The following is a 17996-nucleotide window of genomic DNA, read 5'->3' as shown; positions in this document are numbered from 1 at the left end:
CATATGCCAGCCAAACAAGGATAGAAAAAATCGCACTAATTTTTCTAGTTTAAAATTTTAGTAATCAATATACTCAATTTTTATTTACTCTCCGATCCCCTATTGGCATAAGTAAGTTTTTTTTCCTAATTATCCGGACAAACCTCACTTACCTAATTTAGGAAGTAATCGAACTCAAATAGTAGGTTTGTTGTGTCGTTGTCTTGCTTTTCGAGAGATTTGGTCTTATCTATTACATTTTTTTTGTCCAACAATAGTTGTTATTCTTTAAGAAATAATAAATAATAGGGATAATAATACTATATTATTCTTTGATTTTATTAAATTTAGTGCTGAAATTTATCCAAAAATCAAAAAGAAGAAATAGACAAGCTTGAGAGGGTCCCACCACAAACAAGAATTGCGGGACCCAATTTTCTTTAAATCACGTGGAGTCGTCAACAATGGGACAAGAAGAACCTCTTCCATAAAGTAGTAGCACTGGTGTGGGATCATCATTTTCTCCGAATCCCCGTTGTATTGTGATAAAAGAGAAGATTAAGGTTGTTCTTTAGGGTATCTTGAATGGTGAAGACAGTGTTGGATAAAGGGTGGTTAGCTGCCCGATCCACTGAAGTTGAAATCAATGGAGTACAGCTCACTACTACTCAACCTCCAACACAACCTCTTAATTCTCCTTGGATGGAAGCTGCTGTTCCTGGAACGTAATGTTACTCTTTTTAGTCAAATCAGTGGAATCTGGTCATGGGTTTTCTTGAATATGTGAAAATTCACTCTTAAAAATTGTTTCTTTTTGGGGCTCAAATTACTGGAATCTTGATGATAATTGTTAGGGTGATTTTGAACAATTGATTTAGTTATTTCACTTTAGTATGCCTTTTGTAGTTAATTAAAGATGTACAATCTTTTGTAATGATATGACTTGATTCTTGTTTGGTCACTTCACACACCACTTGAAAGAGTTTTGGTGTTGTAGTTTAAACTTCATAACCCCCATTTGGTATGGTAGCTAACATCTGGAGGAAAGTGGTGACTTGAAAAAAAAAATAGCATTTTCTTGAAGGGCTTGATATGATGTTTAAATTTAAGCATTGTGGAGATGGTGCTTTGTATTGTTATATTTTCACTTTGTAGTTCAACTTTTTGCAGTGTTTTAGGAACTCTGCTAAAGAACAAGCTTATTCCTGACCCTTTCTATGGGTTGGAAAATGAATCAATTATTGACATTGCGGATTCAGGGAGGGAACACTACACTTTCTGGTTTTTCACTACCTTTGAATGTAAGCTGGTATGTATACATAGTATCTGATCTGTCTCATTTTCATTCGGTGACTCCTTTTCTGTAATGGGTGTTTGTTTCTTATCTAATATGTTCTCCACATTGAGTAGCTCAAGCATATTTATTTAGTCTGCCGAGTGAATGTTACAACTCTTTCTTCATTTCCTTTGTGATTTTGGAACTATTCCCTGTGTTTGTTGCCGCTAATAAGTGATTGATTAATTATTATTTTTTTCAGTCAAATAATCAACATGTGGATCTTAATTTTCGGGCTATTAACTATTCTGCTGAAGTCTATCTGAATGGGCACAAGGAGGTGCTTCCAAAGGGAATGTTTAGGAGGCATTCTATTGATATTACTGATATTCTGCATCCGGATGGTCAGAATCTGCTGGCGGTGCTTGTCTATCCTCCTGATCATCCAGGGCGTATTCCTCCTGAGGGTGGTCAAGGTGGTGATCATGAGGTATTCTTCAAATTAAACTTAAGACAAATCATTTTGGAAGTGTTTTGTGGGGGCACATTATGATTATTCTCTCATGGGAGACATCAATACAATCACACAAAAAATATGTGCTGGATATCATGTTCTCCTTGAGGAAGTCATTTTCTGGTGTTTGGTTAGGAAAATATTTTCCACCTAAAGGGAAAAATGACTTCCCTCACTATGGGGAAGTTATTTTAGAACTATCTTAACTTTTAACTTCATCTTACTTGCTCCAACTAACACTTAGACATCATAAATTTGGTGTAGGTTCTCTTCTTTTGGTATATGTCTTGTAGATAATCAGTTTGGTTGTGTTTCCTTGATAGTTGTGTTATTTATAGTAAATTCATTTTAACCAGAAAGTGTTCCTGTTTCATTGTCTCATTTGCAAAAGATCAGTAGTGAAAATGTATGCTTCTCTATGATGTGTGGAACAGACTCTAATTTTCTCTTCTCCATATCTTAGATTGCGAAAGATGTTGCTGCACAATATGTCGAAGGTTGGGATTGGATGACTCCAATAAGGTGTGGATGGATTTACGGTTTCCGAGCTAGTTTTTTAATCAATTTCGTCACTGTAACACTTCTCTTTTGACATTTGGAATTACCATATGAATATATATATATATATATATATATATAGAAGTATCTCAGTTAGAGGAAACATAGCATTTATGAAATTTTAGACTGCATTTTTACATATATAACCTCATCTTTGCATATTTAAGTTTAAACATAGCGGGTCACAGCTTAGAAAAAAGGTGAAGGGATTCAGTAGGTTGATGTGGAAAAACCTTCCTTTCAGTATATCAGCATTATACCAAACAGTAGAGAAACCTACCCAAGATGTTTTTAATATATAATTGCAGTTTTAAAGGCCTGCTCCAAAACTTTAACTCCCACATTACAGGGGTGTACGCACCAAAATTACAACGTGGAAAGAAGAGAGGTTTTTTTTTTTGATGAAGTAAGATGTTGTATTAGAAAGGCATCAAGAAGATGCAAATTACATACACAAAAATATGGTTAACTCCTGAGAACAAAAACACCTATTTAATCAGGGAGTTAACCACAAGCAAAAGAATGGTCGCTAAGCCATATTGAGGGAGCTAATGAAATCTAAGAGGGGTAATATATCATTTATAGGGCATAAGTTGCTCCAAGGAAGAGGTTAATAAGGCAAAAGGATTTCAAACTGCTAATTGGAGTTGAGATACCATCAAAACATCTGAGATTTCTTTCCTTCCAAATCCACCAAAAAATACATGATGGAATCATCTGCCAGGTCTTCTTGAAGGGGCTATCAACTTCTCTAAGACTCCAACTTCCAACTACTTCTTTGACACTTTGCGGGAGAATCCAGTTGATACCAGCAATTGAAATAAACATATTCCAAAGAGCTGTTGCCACTGGACAGTGCAGAAACAAATGATTCACTGATTCCAGGCTATTGAGAAATGATTCATGAAACATCTGTTTACTAGCTGAAGTTTCCTCCTATTTAGATTGTCCAGGGTTAGGATAGCATTCTTGAGGGTAGTCTGGGTGAAACTTGATTTTAGGGGGTAGTCTAGTCTTCTAAATCAGTTTCCATGGCCACTGGTCTATCATGGCATTTGAAGAGCACAACTTATGGTATCCTTCCTTCACTGTGTATATTCCTTTTTCAGAGTTGCCCCATTTTAAGCTATCAGGCAAGTGAGGGGTCATTGAGGCTCCTTCTAGAATTCTGAAAAAATCTAGGAGCTCATTAAGCTCCTAGTCTTGAAAATTCCTTCTAAAGTGTGGTGCCCATATTCCACCTCCTCTGTTTTGAGCCACTGAAGAGTCTGTGTCAGAGGCTATCCTGTAAATAGCAGGGTGGGAGACATTGAGAGGTTGATTGTGAAGCCACCTGTCTTTCCAAAATTTAACTGAGTTCCCATTTCCAATCCTGAAGGACACCTCTTGGAAGAACTCCTCCCTTAGCTGGTTAATGTACTTCCAAGGTCCAACTCCATAAGGATCATTGTTCTGCTCGCTGCTCCATTTGTCTTGCCTCCCATATTTGGCATTCACTACCTCTTTCCAGATACATGTTGGTTCTTGAGCATATCTCCACCACCATTTCATTAACAGGCTCTTGTTGTGCTTCTTTAAATCTCTGATTCCCACACCTCCGTGCTGCTTTGGCATAATGTCAACGATTTAGAAATTTGTGGCTGGGATATGTTTTTGTGCTATAAATTTGATCAATTGATCTCAATCATAAAAATTGCCAAATCTCTGTATTGAACTCAGATTCAAATAAACCTGAACTTTCCTTTCTCCTCTTTCGAAGAGTATATTAACCAATTATATAGTGCACAATTTCATTTTTTCGTCTTTCTAAAATTTCTGTAGGTTTAGGGTTGATGGACTCTTTGTTCAGCAACTTTCAATGACATATTCATATAAATAACTTGCATATAAGCTGTAGTTTTCAGGCCCCACCAAAAAATATCGTTTTATAAGCCTCCCAAGAAGTTAAGGTGGGGAAATTTTGTTCTAAAAAGTATGCAATGACCTTATCATCTTATAAATTTATTTCATTAAATTTGAAGCCCAAAACTATTATTTGAGTGTTTGCATTGATATTGATCCTCCCGATTTCTTGGATTGAATAAATTCACAACAACTATTGCCAAGTGCAGTATTTTTGAAACAAAATAAAGCAGGATTGTTTCACTGTAAATGTTAATGTTGTGTGATATTCACATTATTACAGGGATAGGAACACTGGTATCTGGGATGAGGTATCCATTACTGTTACAGGGGTAAGATTTCAGTCAAAATTTAGTTCTGGCTCATGAATCTTTAGTCTGTTTCTTTGAATAGTCATTGGAAATTCTTATGGTTCTGTTGTGAACTTCGCTTTTTAGACCTGTGTACTTTCAACCAGAAAACTGTTTTCAACTATTTGTTTTTACAATTTTGGGTGTTAGTGGTCAACTTTACCTATCCTCTCTCTTTTTTTGTTTTTTGTTTTGTGATGTTACGTTGCGTCTTTTAGAATTTGTCTACAAACGCCATCAAATCCTTAGCTCTGAGATATTATGTGCTGAGTTTTACCTGTCGTGGTTAATATATAGTTCCTGATTCAGATTAAATACCAATTCTGGTGCAGCCAGTGAAAATAGTAGATCCCCACTTGGCTTCGTCTTTTTTTGATGGCTACAAGAGAGTATATTTGCATTCTACGGTAGAGTTGGTCAACAAAAATGCCTTGGTAGCTGAATGCTCGCTGAACATCCAAGTGTCAACTGAACTCCAAGACGGTACTTTCTTAGTTGAGCATCTTGAGACACAGCATGTGTCTATTTCTGCGGGTGCAACCATTCATTACACATTTCCTCAAGTTAGTTTCTTCTCTCTCTCTTTTGTTTTGTTACTTTCTTTTTTTCTTTAATTCTAATAGTAATATTGATATATGTATTTCTTCATCCTTTTCATAGAAATAGTATAAAAAATGTTGTGGAGATATAAATTCTAATTCCAGTCCTATAAAACATCTTGTAGTGTCTCAAGCTTGTATACAAAGTCACTTTTTAATGGCCGAATTTGGTCTATGGTTGAGAAAATCATGAGTAGCACATGGTACAGTGCACTCCCTAGTTAAGGTCTTAGAGTACTATTTTAAAAGAATGCAACACACCAGTTTATGTTGGCATATTTGTAAAAGATCCAAAAAAAAAAATATTTGTAAAAAATCCAAGTGAAGGTTGCACACCCTCTGGCTTTAGTCTACTGGATGCTTTCCTTGGTGATCTGAATAATAATCCATGTGGGAGGGGCTGTGGAAGTTTCTGTTACTGAGTTTCGGTGTTACCTCCAATATTTCTTCCAGTTGAATAAATCAGAGAGTTATACAGTACTGAGAGAATATGCTTGAGATGGTAATCCAATTACTTGTTACGATTTATCTTAGTACCAATTACAATGAGGATGTTGGTTTGACCAAGGATTGTCCAAACTTTGCAAGTTTTTCTCACGTTTCTGTTCTTAGAATGTTGTCTTTTATTCACTCTTTGAAGTTGGTGAACAATGGTGTAATGAAACAGGACAATAAAGTGCCTCATGAAAAACAAATCCTGTTAGGATGTTTGATCCAGTTCATGTGCTGAATTAGCACATGCTCTAAATCGAGTACTCCACTCTATATGAAGTTCGTTATTTTTGTTGTTGGTTTTTAGATGTTTGTCTTTTCTGGGTGTATCTATTCTGCCTTTTTTATTGAGCTTCAGTGAAGTCTTTGCTTTGAAAATCAGTCTTCTCCATTGTACTGCTCGTCAACTTATCTCAGGTTTATTCTGTTAAAAGGAGAACTAAATGAAAAGCTTATGGTTAAGTGGCTTAAATCTTTCCATTGCAGCTTTATTTCTATAAACCCAATTTATGGTGGCCTAATGGCATGGGAAAGCAACATCTGTACAATGTCGAGATAACTGTTAATGTGAAAGGTTATGGAGAATCGGATACATGGAGTCATCATTTTGGCTTTCGCAAAATTGAGAGTCATATAGATAGTGCCACAGGTGGAAGGTAACTGTAACTTTGAAATCTCCTCCCTTTATCTTCTCCAGAGAAATTTGTCTCGTTAGTTAATATAATGGTCTTTCTTTTGGCTTTGTTTTCATGACAGGCTCTTTAAGGTAAATGATCAGCCAATATTCATTCGTGGGGGTAATTGGATCCTCTCAGATGGATTATTGCGGCTTTCAAAGGAAAGATACAAGACAGATATCAGATTCCATGCTGATATGAACTTCAACATGATGCGTTGTTGGGGTGGGGGACTGGCTGAGAGACCTGAGTTTTATGATTATTGTGACTTGTATGGTTTACTGGTGAGAACAATCACTTCTAACCCCACCTCTCTGTGTTTGTGGGTTCTAACTTGTTATTTACGTGTTGATGTGCTCTGGCTTGTGTGTGCATGTTCTAATTTGTGTAGTTGGAAAGGTGACCTCTTGATTACAGAACCAGATGCCAATGTCTTAAGGAATAACTTTATTGATGTGAGCGTGAATCACTCTCTATATGATTGTTATATAAAATGTAGAAAATCTCCTTATCAAAATAAAGAATCAAGAAAAGGTAGAAGATCTAGACAAGATATAGGAATTTTCACAAATAGCATTCAATCATCTGTACTAAAAATTAGAATGTCATAGGTGTACTAAAATGCCATAGAATTCTCCCATATTTTCATTGTTCTCCTGAATAGACCTCTCCTATAAGGCAATGGAATCAGAGCATTCCTCAGTAAGCCCCTTCTTGAGTTTATGTTTATCTAAATTTTAAGCTGTAGAGCGCTCCTCCTTACCCTGCTTCGTATGCCTGTGTCAGCTTCCTTTGAATTTCTAGATCATATGGATTGAAACTTGAAAGTGAAACAGAAGCCGACTTGCTTTATCGCTTCTAAAGGGTAACTTGACTCAGAGATAAAATATCTGGATGGTTTTGTTGGCAACTATTATGACATTCTTTTTTTTTTTTTCCCGATGGTGATTATTACAACATTGGTTGTGGATGTCCATATATCTTGCTAGGCTGATGAAGCTACATACTTAGTTGGACTCTTTAGAGCAGAGGCATTCATTGGTCTTCATGTACAGAGTATATATAATTTGGTTCTCGCAGAATCTTGAACTGATTATTTGCTTTTACTATAGAAAGTTGCTACTTCTATTCAGTGTGTGGAGTTCCATGCAACAGTCCATGGATAGACACATAAAATTGGCATCTGCTTCTAATACAATTTAATATGTTATAAGTAGAGTTACTTGGAGATGAAGTGCATTTATAAATTAGCTCCCTATAGAATAAAAGAGGATCACAATGTGAATATCTCATTCTTTGGCAGGTTTGGCAAGAGTTCTGGATTACCGGAGACTGTGATGGACGAGGTGACCCTGTGTCAAACCCAGATGGCCCACTTGACCATGATCTTTTCTTGCTATGTGCAAGAGATACCATTAAGCTTTTGAGGAACCATCCTAGTCTTGCCTTGTGGGTTGGGGGAAATGAACAAGTTCCACCACCTGACATCAATGCTGCTTTGAAGAATGATCTACAACTCCATCCATATTATATGAATTCAAACAACAGTGGCACCTCAACAATTACTCCCGTGATAAAGGACCCCAGTCAATATCTAGATGGTACTAGAATTTACGTTCAAGGGTCTATGTGGGATGGGTTTGCAGATGGGAAAGGGGACTTCAGCGATGGTCCTTATGAAATTCAGAACCCCGAGGACTTCTTCAAGCATGACTACTACCAGTATGGCTTTAATCCCGAGGTCGGTAACGTGGGGATGCCAGTAGCGGCTACTATCAGAGCAACTATGCCTCCAGAAGGGTGGCAGATTCCTCTGTTCAAAAAATTATCAAATGGCTACATTGAAGAAGTTCCCAATCCCATATGGACTTATCATAAATACATTCCCTATTCCAAACCAGAAAAGGTTCATGACCAGATATTATCATATGGGAAACCAAAAGATCTGGATGATTTTTGTCTGAAGGTGAGTGGAATGTTTCATTGATGTGCAAACTATTTTTCATTGTTTCTGTGTTCGACTTATTCTGTAAATAAATCATATACAGGCACAGCTTGTTAACTATGTTCAGTACAGAGCTCTTTTAGAAGGCTACACTTCCCAAATGTGGAGCAAATATACAGGTGTTTTGATATGGAAAACTCAAAACCCATGGACTGGTCTAAGAGGCCAGTTTTATGATCATCTCCTCGACCAAACAGCAGGATTCTATGGCTGCCGCTCTGCAGCAGAACCAATTCATGTTCAGCTTAATCTGGCAACATATTCTGTAGAGGTAATCATTTGTCTAGCATTGTTAGAGGATAAGTCTGATACTTTGGCTTAAATAATAGGAAGTATAAATATTGGAGGCTAGAATTCAGAACCTGAAGTCTGTGGCGTTGATCAGACTTTTTTTTTATCTTTTTGGAACTTCTCCTTTTGCTTGCCTTTTCAGATAGGGAAATAAATGTAGTAGGTATTACTTCTTCCATATCACCTAGACTTAAATGTGCAACTTTTGCTTCCAAAAAATTGATGATGCAGGAACTAGCATAAGATCTGGCGGAATTTTACTGTTTTCATGATTATTTTACTGTCTACAGGTAGTGAATACTACGTCAGAGGAACTTTCTAACGTTGCTATAGAAGCCTCAGTTTGGGATTTGGAAGGCGAATGTCCATACTACAAAACCTCTGAAAAACTTACTGTGCCACCCAAAAAAGCTATATCTACGTTTGAGATGAAGTATCCGAAGTCAAAGAATCCAAAGCCAGTTTACTTTCTTCTTCTCAAACTCTATGATGTGTCCGATAACCGCATATACTCGAGGAATTTTTACTGGTTGCACCTAACCGGTGGTGATTACAAGCTTTTGGAACCATTCAGGGAGAGAAGACCACCCCTCAAGATAACTTCTCTAACCTTTATAAAAGGGTCGAGCTATGAAATGCGCATGCATATTCAGAACACATCAAAGAAGCCAGATTCTAACGCTCCACTGTATAGAAATAACTTTATCAGAAGAAACGGCAGCTGTGATGAATTGGATTCATCAGAATCTTTTGACCTTTTGGATGGGGAGAAACATGAAATCAGTTTATACGAGAAGATTAGGAGGAACTTTTCAAGGGAGCACAACAAGGCCAAGGTTTCTGAAGTTAATGGAACGGGGAAAGGAGTTGCTTTCTTTCTTCATTTCTCTGTTCATGCTTCAAAGGAGGAAAACAAGAAAGGTGAAGACACACGTATCCTTCCTGTTCATTACTCCGACAACTATTTTTCACTGGTACCTGGTGAAGTGATGACAGTAACCATTTCCTTCGAAGTACCTCCTGGTGTCACTCCTCGGGTCACACTGCATGGCTGGAACCACCATGATGTGCATACCGTACTTTAAGTCAGTCATCTCCTTGCTCCAGTTTGTTTACAGGTGTTGTTGTACAATAGTAGTAGTTCATGTCATCGTTAGTTCTGGATGTCAAAATGTTCACTCTTTTGGTGCTTTGTACTGAAGTTTATCCTTTAGCACTGTAAAAGAAGTTGACTCCGAGGGAACGAGTCTGGAAATAAGAGCTCTAATGCTTGTTGAAAACAGCCCAGCTGTGCACCATAGGAGTTCTGACATTTTGATCAATAAAATCGTTGTAATTTCCATTTAATGCTATGTGCATGAGTACTCCTACCTGTGGAACTGCATTTTCGAAATTTTCAATATAGTTTGTCAAACATGGTCATATAATACTGAAAATACAAAAAAGTTCCTCAAGTCTTGGCTCAAGAAAAACAGACAAGGATGGAAAATAAAAGAGTTGGTCACCTAAACAAGAATTTGGCAGTATGCTCATCTCACTCAACATAACATAAATATAATGTAGCAGGTATAATTAGGCACATAATTCCTTACTAATTGATTATGTTATTGACCATTAAGATGCTTGATCTCTTACAAGTTCTTTCCATCATCAGTTTCATGGTTCTTCTGAAGAGTGATGCTCAGGTAATGCTTGAAGTTCCTTCATTGATGAAATGCAAATTTGACAAAATATATCAGTTGGGTGACTCACTTTCTGATACTGGAAACTTCATCAAAGAGAGCTTCCTTGGAGCTTTCTCTCCATTTGCAAAACTTCCTTATGGTCAACACTTTCCTCAGAATAAATCAACTGGACGATGTTCTGATGGTTTGCTCATGATCGATTTCATAGGTACACAACTTCAACATTCTCTAGGATTTTCCTAACTTTTCTCTGATGGTTTGCTCATTCGTCTTTATCAGTAAAGTTACAAAACTACATTCTGTATCGTTAAAGTCATTGAACTTTACCCGTTATATCATTTAAAATGCTTTTTTTAATGATATGTTGTTATACAGCACTGAAATGTGGTCTTCCTCTGCTAAATCCCTACAAGGATCAAAATGGAAATTTTACACATGGAGCAAATTTTGCAGTAGCTGGAGCTACTGCTTTACCAGCTGAAATCCTGATAGATAAGAAGATTAATTCTAATTCACTGATTACCAATAGTTCATTAAATGTGCAACTTGATTGGATGTCTACTCATTTCAAATCCACTTGCTCTACTGGTAATTACATTTAAAAGGAATTATAATTAATTACAATATAAAGTTTTTTTTTTTTTTTTTTTTACTAATTTACTTTCCTTGTTCCTTTTATATGCTAGATTGCTCGAAATACCTAAAGAATGCACTTTTCCTGGTTGGAGAAATAGGAGGAAATGAGTTTAATTATGGTTTATTGCAAGGTAAAACATTGGAGGAGTTGAGAGCTATGGTTCCTGAAGTTGTTCAGATCATTATCAATGCTGTTAAAGTATGTTTTTTTTTCCTTCTCCATTTCCTATGCTTTTAATAAGTGAAACTTACTAAAGGTGTTTATATTCACGAACATTAAAAATTATGTCCACTCATCAATATTTGTATAATTAGATCAATAAATGCATGATATACGTGTTTTACATAAATTTTAGTACTTTTTGTGATCAATCGTCCTTTTTTCGGCTTGCTAATTAATTTGTTATTTCTTCTTTCAGACAGTCATTGGTTTTGGGGCTGTCCGAATTGTTATTCCTGGAAATTTTCCAATTGGTTGTATACCGAATTTGCTGACAATATTTTTTACCAATAATTCAACTGCGTACGATGAATACCATTGCTTGAAAGATTTAAATAACTTGGCATTATTCTACAATCATCATTTGCAAAAAGCCATTCAAGAACTGGAGAAAGAGTATCCAAACATTACACTCATTTATGGTGACTACTACAATGCTTATCTATGGCTTCTGCAAAATGCCACACGTCTTGGTAAGTACTCAAAATGTAATTCTTTATATTTTATGATTATAACCATACTTTATAATTAGCGGAGCCAGATTTTTTTTTAAAAATGTTAAGAATGTGATGCATGATATATATTTGAACATGCGTTATATACTTTCCTTCTGTAAAAGGGATTCAACAATTTTTATATATATATCGAAAAATCACATGTCACGATTGAAATGTGCAGGATTTGACAAATACTGTCTATGGAAAGCATGTTGCGGAACAGGAGGAGCATATAATTATGATAAAAGTAGAATATGTGGAGCTCCAGGAGTTCCAATATGTGGTAACCCTGCTACTTACATAAATTGGGATGGAGTTCATTTGACACAAGCAGCATATAAATTGTTGGCAATATGGCTAATCGATGACATGTTACCTAAACTAAAATGCCCACTTTAGGATTATTTTTTTCTACTTTGCAAAGTTCAATGTATGGAGCGACCAATGACTCTTCATTTTTCGTGGAAAAGAATGTACACTTTGTTTTATTTTACTCTACTCGGGTTGAATTGATACCATTTTTAAGAAAACTTTTATTAGAATTTAGAGGTGCATTTTATTAAACTAAAAACTTTATTAATGACACTTTAGAAGTCAAAAGGTGACTTCTACTATTGTCTCCGTTCAACTTCATTTGTTACGTTTCACTTTGTGAGAGTCAAATTGTATAGACTTTGACTAATATTTTAATTTTAGTACATATTTTTCTCTATCATATTAATATGAATAAAAGTTATAACTTGTATTATTTGTCGTATAGTTTTTTAATATCAAAATTTTAAAATAGTAAATTAATTTAATTCAATTCAGCTTCAAAAATTAGTCAAATCTGACCAGTGTTTTAAAAGGCGGAAGCATGAAGCGAGGCGTTTTACTTAGTATAGGGCGAGGCGTAAGTTTCGAGACGTGGAGCGTAAGCACTATGAATCTTTAAATTTTTAATTTATAATATAGTATAATAATATAATAACACAAAATTATAAAAATAAATCAATAGTTTGAAATAAATACAAAATGATTAAATAAACTAATAGAAAATAAAAGTTCTAACATGATTATACAAGTATAAATAATCTAATACCTTAACTTTATAATAATAAAAGAATCATTATTTCTCAAAAATATTTTTTTTATCATACTATACAATTTACCCCCCTAAAAGAAAATAATTAATAACCTTACTGGTATTATAATAAAAACATCACTACATCATGAATAAAAATAAAATTACTTTCAAATAGCTAAATAAAATATAATAATTTTGAGACATGACAAAACCATGAAAACTAATGATAAGTGAAAAAGTAAATTTTGCGACGTATTTTTAAAAGAAATGTTACATAATATATAATTACTTTCACAGTGTTACCAAATAGGAAAGATACGATACTAAAACTTGTTATTTGAGCTATAGATTAAAAATTATTAAGTATCATTCAATTATTCAAGAATTATGAGGGTCAACAATGTTAACTAAAGATTTTAACACATAATTTGTGTAAGATCTGTTAGGCGAGCCTCGAGGGTTGGGCGTGCTTAAGGCGTACAGTCGAGTGCTTGGGGCGTAAGTCTTATAGAACTAAGCCCCACGCTTGAGTCTCGAGGCGTTTTGCTAGAGTCCCGCCCTAGGACGAGCCCCGAGGCGAGTCCCAACAAAGTTTTTTAAAAACATTGACTCTCATGAATCTAAATATAAAGTGACAAATAAAAAATGAATGGAGGAGAGAGTAATCTTTAATATAATTGTTTAATACTATTAATAATGGTATGAAGAAACAGAAATAAAATTCAATTAATTTGCTAAAATAGACAAATAAAATGATATTTTTTTTAATACAAAGTCAAATAAAATGAAACAGAGGGAGCAGATGATCACATGCAAATTAATGTTTTTAAAAAGATAACGTACGTAAACAGGATGGAGTGCAGGGCCGGCTCTATGTATACTTTAATAAGGCATTGGCCTTAGGCCCCCAATTTTAGGGGGCCTCAATTTTTTACCAAGAATAAATTATGTGTTAATTTTTTAAAGAAAAACATTAATTATTTATGATAAAAAGTATATATTTAAAATTATTATTTTATTCTCTTCAACCCAATTCAAATAGAAAAAATCAAGAAAATATTGTTTTATTTTCTTACACTCTCTCTACTAATACTCACATTATTTTCTTTTTAACTCCTTTTACACTCTCTTCTTTAAATTGTTGATAAGTTAGAGTAATATTCTATCTAAAATATCAATTAATAGTCAAAAAGTGTTGAACAAATTGAATTGTAAATTCTCTTTCCATTTCTTCTTAGATTTTCAAGCATTACAACAACCATAGTAAAATGTGGGGTAACCAAATTATCAACTTCATCAAAGCTATGGTTCTAACTCTTATATTTATTTGAAATTTGTCAACTTATTACTTGTAGAACTATGTTAACAATTCATATAATGATTGCCCGAGTAAAATAATAATTTTCAACGTTGAATTAATAAAATCGTATTTAAAACTAATAATTGAAAAAGAAATCGAATAAATCATTTATATATAAAAGAAATATTAGGTAATACTTTGCATTTAAAAATGTAAGAAAAATAAATTTTAAATAAATGCATGTGAAGTTTATTTAGATTTTAGGCCTCTAATTAAGATCGCTTTAGGCCTCCGATTACGTTGAGCCGCCCCTGATGGAGTGTGCAACATTAGTCTTCACGTGGTGGCTTTCAACATGTTGAAACGTGTAATTTATCATGTTTAAACAAAAAATGTTTTGACTTATAAGACGTGTACCAGGCAAATAGTATTTTTAAAATACAAAATGAAGGTTAGCGTGATAAAAATAATAATCAAGGAAATCTAGCATTTAAATACACAGAATTATATATATCTATACACTTTTTTTACTCTATTTACATCATAACATACTTTTCTTTTTAATCGTTTAAAAAAGAATGATCTGTTTTTATATTTAATAAGTAGCAATTTAATTTTAAAATTATCGATAATAAAATGATTATAATTTATAGTTACACAAATATCTCACATTTCTTAAACTCTTCTCTTTGCCAAGTCAAATAATAACATCACATTAATTGGAAGTAGTATTTATAAAGAAAGCTGCACGGATTTTCATTCCCAAAATCTGGCCATGGCGTTAACAATAGGGTCGTTTGGTTGGGAACAAGCTATCTCAAAATTAGTTATCTTCGGATTAGCTATCCTGAAATACTATTTTCTTACCCATCACTATTTATTTTTATCTCTCACCCCTGAGAGTACTGCTAGATCTCATTCTCATTTATAGTTCTTTCAATGATTAGTTCTTCCACAACTACATAAAGCTTCAAAAACAAGTTTCAAAAGTGAACTGCAAGCACATTATCTCCTCCTCACCCTCGAGCCCAATCCAACCCCACTTCCCATCTGCTTAATATTTTCTAATAGTCATTGCATATAATTAAAATATTACATAATTGCAACTCCAGTATTAAAATAAATAACTATTTCATTTAAAGAAGAAATACACAATTGGTACTTCATTAGTATTTTCAGCAAAACTAATTTTATTTGGTTAAATGATAAAGTTCAAGGCAAAGTTTTTTTCTCTTTCCAAATCGGCCTAACAAAAATAGAATAAAAATAAAACGCATCAATGTATTCTCCCTTTTTAAAAAATGTGTATGTCACGTGATAGTCAAGCAAATCTGGCTAGATGTCATTTTAGATAAACAAAATCATCATCATTATTATTATAATATTTATTGTTTTTTTCTTAATCAATCAAGATATCATTGTATATATAGTGTAGATTACGTTTACTGTACTTATAAATAAATTTCAAGTTTCATTTTCATAATTCAATCGAGTCATGGCATTGACAATTAGAGTACTGATTCTTTTGATAATCATGAGTTTTGTGGTTCTTCAACTAAACGGAGATGCACAAAAGCATCAAAAAACTGAAGGATTATTGATGAATTGCAGATTTGATAAAATATATCAATTAGGCAACTCAATTTCTGATACCGGCAATTGTCTCAGAGAGAAACTTTGTGGAACTCATTCTTCATGTAGAAGATCTCCTTATGGAATGAATTTTTTCCATAACGTGACAGGACGATGTTCTGATGGAATGTTGATGATTGATTTCATAGGTATATCGATCTGTAATTACCTTATAAATAAATTATCTGTATTGAATATAATGTATGTATGTATGTTTTTTTTTTTTTGACAGCTCGGGAATCTGGTCTTCCTTTTCTAAATCCGTTCAAGGATCGAAATGCAGATTTTAGTCATGGTGTGAATTTTGCAGTAGCAGGGGCTACTGCTTTATCAGTTGAATCACTTGCAGAGAACAACATTGCTATGTCTTTCACAAATAGTACATTAAGTGTGCAGCTTCTTTGGATGTCTTCACATTTCAAATCCATTGGCTCTCCTGGTAAGGAATCCATTTAACTACATTCGATTAATTTAGTCATCGCGTTGATGAGGAATTGAATCGATGTGCTTTCTCAGAAGAAAAATTGAAGAAATCACTTTTCCTAGTTGGAGAAATAGGAGGAAATGACTTCAATTATGGCATAAGCCAAGGTAAATCCATCAAAGAGGTTCGAAAAATGGTGCCAGAAGTTGTTCAAACTATCATTCATGGTGTTAAAGTGAGGTTTTGATCTTGACTTTAGATAATAACTCTGTTATCTAAATTTTGTTTCATCATGATCATGAATTTGTTATTTTCAGAGGGTTATCGATTTTGGAGCTACTCGAATTATTATTCCAGGTAATTTCCCAATTGGTTGTGTCACGGCTATGTTAACAAAATTCAAGACCAACAAAATAACAGCCTACGATGAGTATCATTGCGTAAAAGATTTAAATAGCCTTGCAAGATACTTCAATCATCATCTGCAACAAGCCATTCACGAGATGAAGAAAAAGTATCCAAACATTATACTGATTTATGGTGATTACTACAATGCCTATTTGTGGCTTCTACGAAATGCAGTCTCTCTTGGTAAATATAATTCTTTCTACCTATTTTTAATCAGAAGTTTTTTTTTTTCACTTTACTTGTTCTGTAAATTGTAAAGTTTCATAAATTAACTAATTCATTTACCGTTCTTGATTGAAATGTATTTTCAGGATTTGACAAAAACTCGCTACAGAAAGCTTGTTGTGGAACCGGAGGAAAATATAATTATATCACAAGTAGAACATGTGGTGCACCAGGAGTCCCAGTGTGTGTTGATCCGAGTACTCATATTAGCTGGGATGGAATTCATTTGACACAAGAAGCATATAAATGGTTGGCAAAATGGCTAATTGATGACATGTTACCTCAATTGAATTGTCAAGTTTAAGTTATTAATTTCATATATAGGCAATTCAAGTTTGACTTGCCAAGAAAACCTAAAGATATTTATGTTTGAATTTAACTTGACACTTCTCAACTTTAGACATGTTTGTCCCAAATATGTTGTCGTGCTGCAATTACACGTCCCTATTTACATGTCCAATTTTAACTGGACATACCTATTAAGAAAATAATAATTCACTTAATAAATTTATCATTTTATCTCTATTAATGGATAGAATATAAAATTGTAAGTAAATATAACTTTTGGTTAAATATGGTTTGGATAAAATGGTTGTTACCCACTTTAATCTCCTAAAACCAAAAAATATTAAATCAAAGTAAAATTGTTAATACCTCAACCCCTACCATCCCACCCCACCCCACCCTATATTATTATTTTTACCCTGTACGGCTGTACCCCCAACCCCCAATTTATTTTTGGAAAAATTACCTAACTATACATTTTTTCTTACCCTATTTTCTATTATTCCCTACCATTTTAAAAAATTACAAAAATCCTTCTTTTTTTCTCAAATTCTCTCCTTTCTAGATACATAACTTTCAATCTTCCAACTCCACCATTTTCTCCGTTTTATCATGCCTATAATCACTCCTTTATTTTGAATTTAAATGTTTCCTCTCTCCAGTTAATGATTTAAAGTTAATCAAGAGCTTGTTCTTCATTTATTTTTTTCTTTCCAGTTTTTTTTTTTTACAAGAAAATCATGTGAATATTGGGGTAATTTTTCATACACTAAGACAAGCGTTTTACTGTTAGAGAGATGGTTAGAATGTAAACTCAATAAACCACCCATACATGGACATGACAAAACAAACATGGAGAAAATTAGGACAAAAACGAATCATAAAAAATGTCACTTATATATATGGGTATGTATCATATGTTTGTTATGTATGTGCAATACTATTTTATAACTAAATCATTGTTTATCATATTTG

The 17996-nt window shown here is 33.9% G+C and overlaps 3 protein-coding genes across 5 annotated transcripts; all 3 read left to right on the top strand.

Moving 5' to 3' along the window:
* Positions 1–454: 454 nt before the first annotated feature.
* LOC102586571 (mannosylglycoprotein endo-beta-mannosidase) lies at positions 455–9990 on the top strand. The gene is made up of 11 exons (XM_006344551.2): positions 455–704; positions 1150–1288; positions 1518–1745; positions 2233–2291; positions 4513–4561; positions 4912–5142; positions 6157–6326; positions 6427–6631; positions 7651–8313; positions 8396–8623; positions 8934–9990. Exons 1-11 carry the CDS (start codon positions 565–567, stop codon positions 9726–9728), a joined length of 2907 nt encoding a protein of 968 aa, XP_006344613.1. The 5' UTR covers positions 455–564; the 3' UTR covers positions 9729–9990.
* A 106-nt stretch (positions 9991–10096) lies between these two features.
* LOC102586242 (acetylajmalan esterase-like) lies at positions 10097–12216 on the top strand. 2 transcript variants are annotated; one of them, XM_015307501.1, is made up of 6 exons: positions 10097–10209; positions 10298–10536; positions 10704–10916; positions 11015–11163; positions 11384–11657; positions 11863–12216. In XM_015307501.1, the coding sequence occupies exons 2-6, from the start codon at positions 10302–10304 to the stop codon at positions 12078–12080; spliced, it is 1089 nt and encodes a 362-aa protein (XP_015162987.1). In that variant the 5' UTR covers positions 10097–10209; positions 10298–10301; the 3' UTR covers positions 12081–12216. The 2 variants fall into 2 exon arrangements, with proteins under 2 accessions (XP_015162987.1, XP_006344612.1); XM_006344550.2 differs by having other exon boundaries at positions 10097–10536.
* A 3294-nt stretch (positions 12217–15510) lies between these two features.
* Positions 15511–17137, top strand: LOC102585911 (acetylajmalan esterase-like). Of its 2 annotated transcripts, none has more exons than XM_015307500.1 (5): positions 15511–15828; positions 15912–16118; positions 16199–16338; positions 16421–16694; positions 16823–17137. In XM_015307500.1, the coding sequence occupies exons 1-5, from the start codon at positions 15543–15545 to the stop codon at positions 17038–17040; spliced, it is 1125 nt and encodes a 374-aa protein (XP_015162986.1). In that variant the 5' UTR covers positions 15511–15542; the 3' UTR covers positions 17041–17137. The 2 variants fall into 2 exon arrangements, with proteins under 2 accessions (XP_015162986.1, XP_006344611.1); XM_006344549.2 differs by having other exon boundaries at positions 16196–16338.
* The last annotated feature ends 859 nt before the right edge of the window (positions 17138–17996 follow it).

The sequence above is a fragment of the Solanum tuberosum genome, unplaced genomic scaffold (assembly GCF_000226075.1).
Source record: "Solanum tuberosum cultivar DM 1-3 516 R44 unplaced genomic scaffold, SolTub_3.0 scf00060, whole genome shotgun sequence".
Classification (NCBI taxonomy): domain Eukaryota; kingdom Viridiplantae; phylum Streptophyta; class Magnoliopsida; order Solanales; family Solanaceae; genus Solanum; species Solanum tuberosum.
This window is presented reverse-complemented; position numbering and strand designations above follow the sequence as displayed.

Bases quoted from the DNA above. Each gene is read 5' to 3' on its own strand.
- LOC102586571 (XM_006344551.2), top strand. From the start codon at position 565: ATGGTGAAGACAGTGTTGGATAAAGGGTGGTTAGCTGCCCGATCCACT. The intron at 1,289-1,517 runs GTATGTATACAT...TATTTTTTTCAG, and splicing joins CTACCTTTGAATGTAAGCTG to TCAAATAATCAACATGTGGA. The intron at 4,562-4,911 runs GTAAGATTTCAG...ATTCTGGTGCAG, and splicing joins TATCCATTACTGTTACAGGG to CCAGTGAAAATAGTAGATCC.
- LOC102586242 (XM_006344550.2), top strand. From the start codon at position 10,245: ATGTTATTGACCATTAAGATGCTTGATCTCTTACAAGTTCTTTCCATC. The intron at 11,164-11,383 runs GTATGTTTTTTT...TTCTTCTTTCAG, and splicing joins TCATTATCAATGCTGTTAAA to ACAGTCATTGGTTTTGGGGC. The intron at 11,658-11,862 runs GTAAGTACTCAA...TGAAATGTGCAG, and splicing joins GCAAAATGCCACACGTCTTG to GATTTGACAAATACTGTCTA.
- LOC102585911 (XM_006344549.2), top strand. From the start codon at position 15,543: ATGGCATTGACAATTAGAGTACTGATTCTTTTGATAATCATGAGTTTT. The intron at 15,829-15,911 runs GTATATCGATCT...TTTTTTTGACAG, and splicing joins GTTGATGATTGATTTCATAG to CTCGGGAATCTGGTCTTCCT. The intron at 16,695-16,822 runs GTAAATATAATT...ATGTATTTTCAG, and splicing joins ACGAAATGCAGTCTCTCTTG to GATTTGACAAAAACTCGCTA.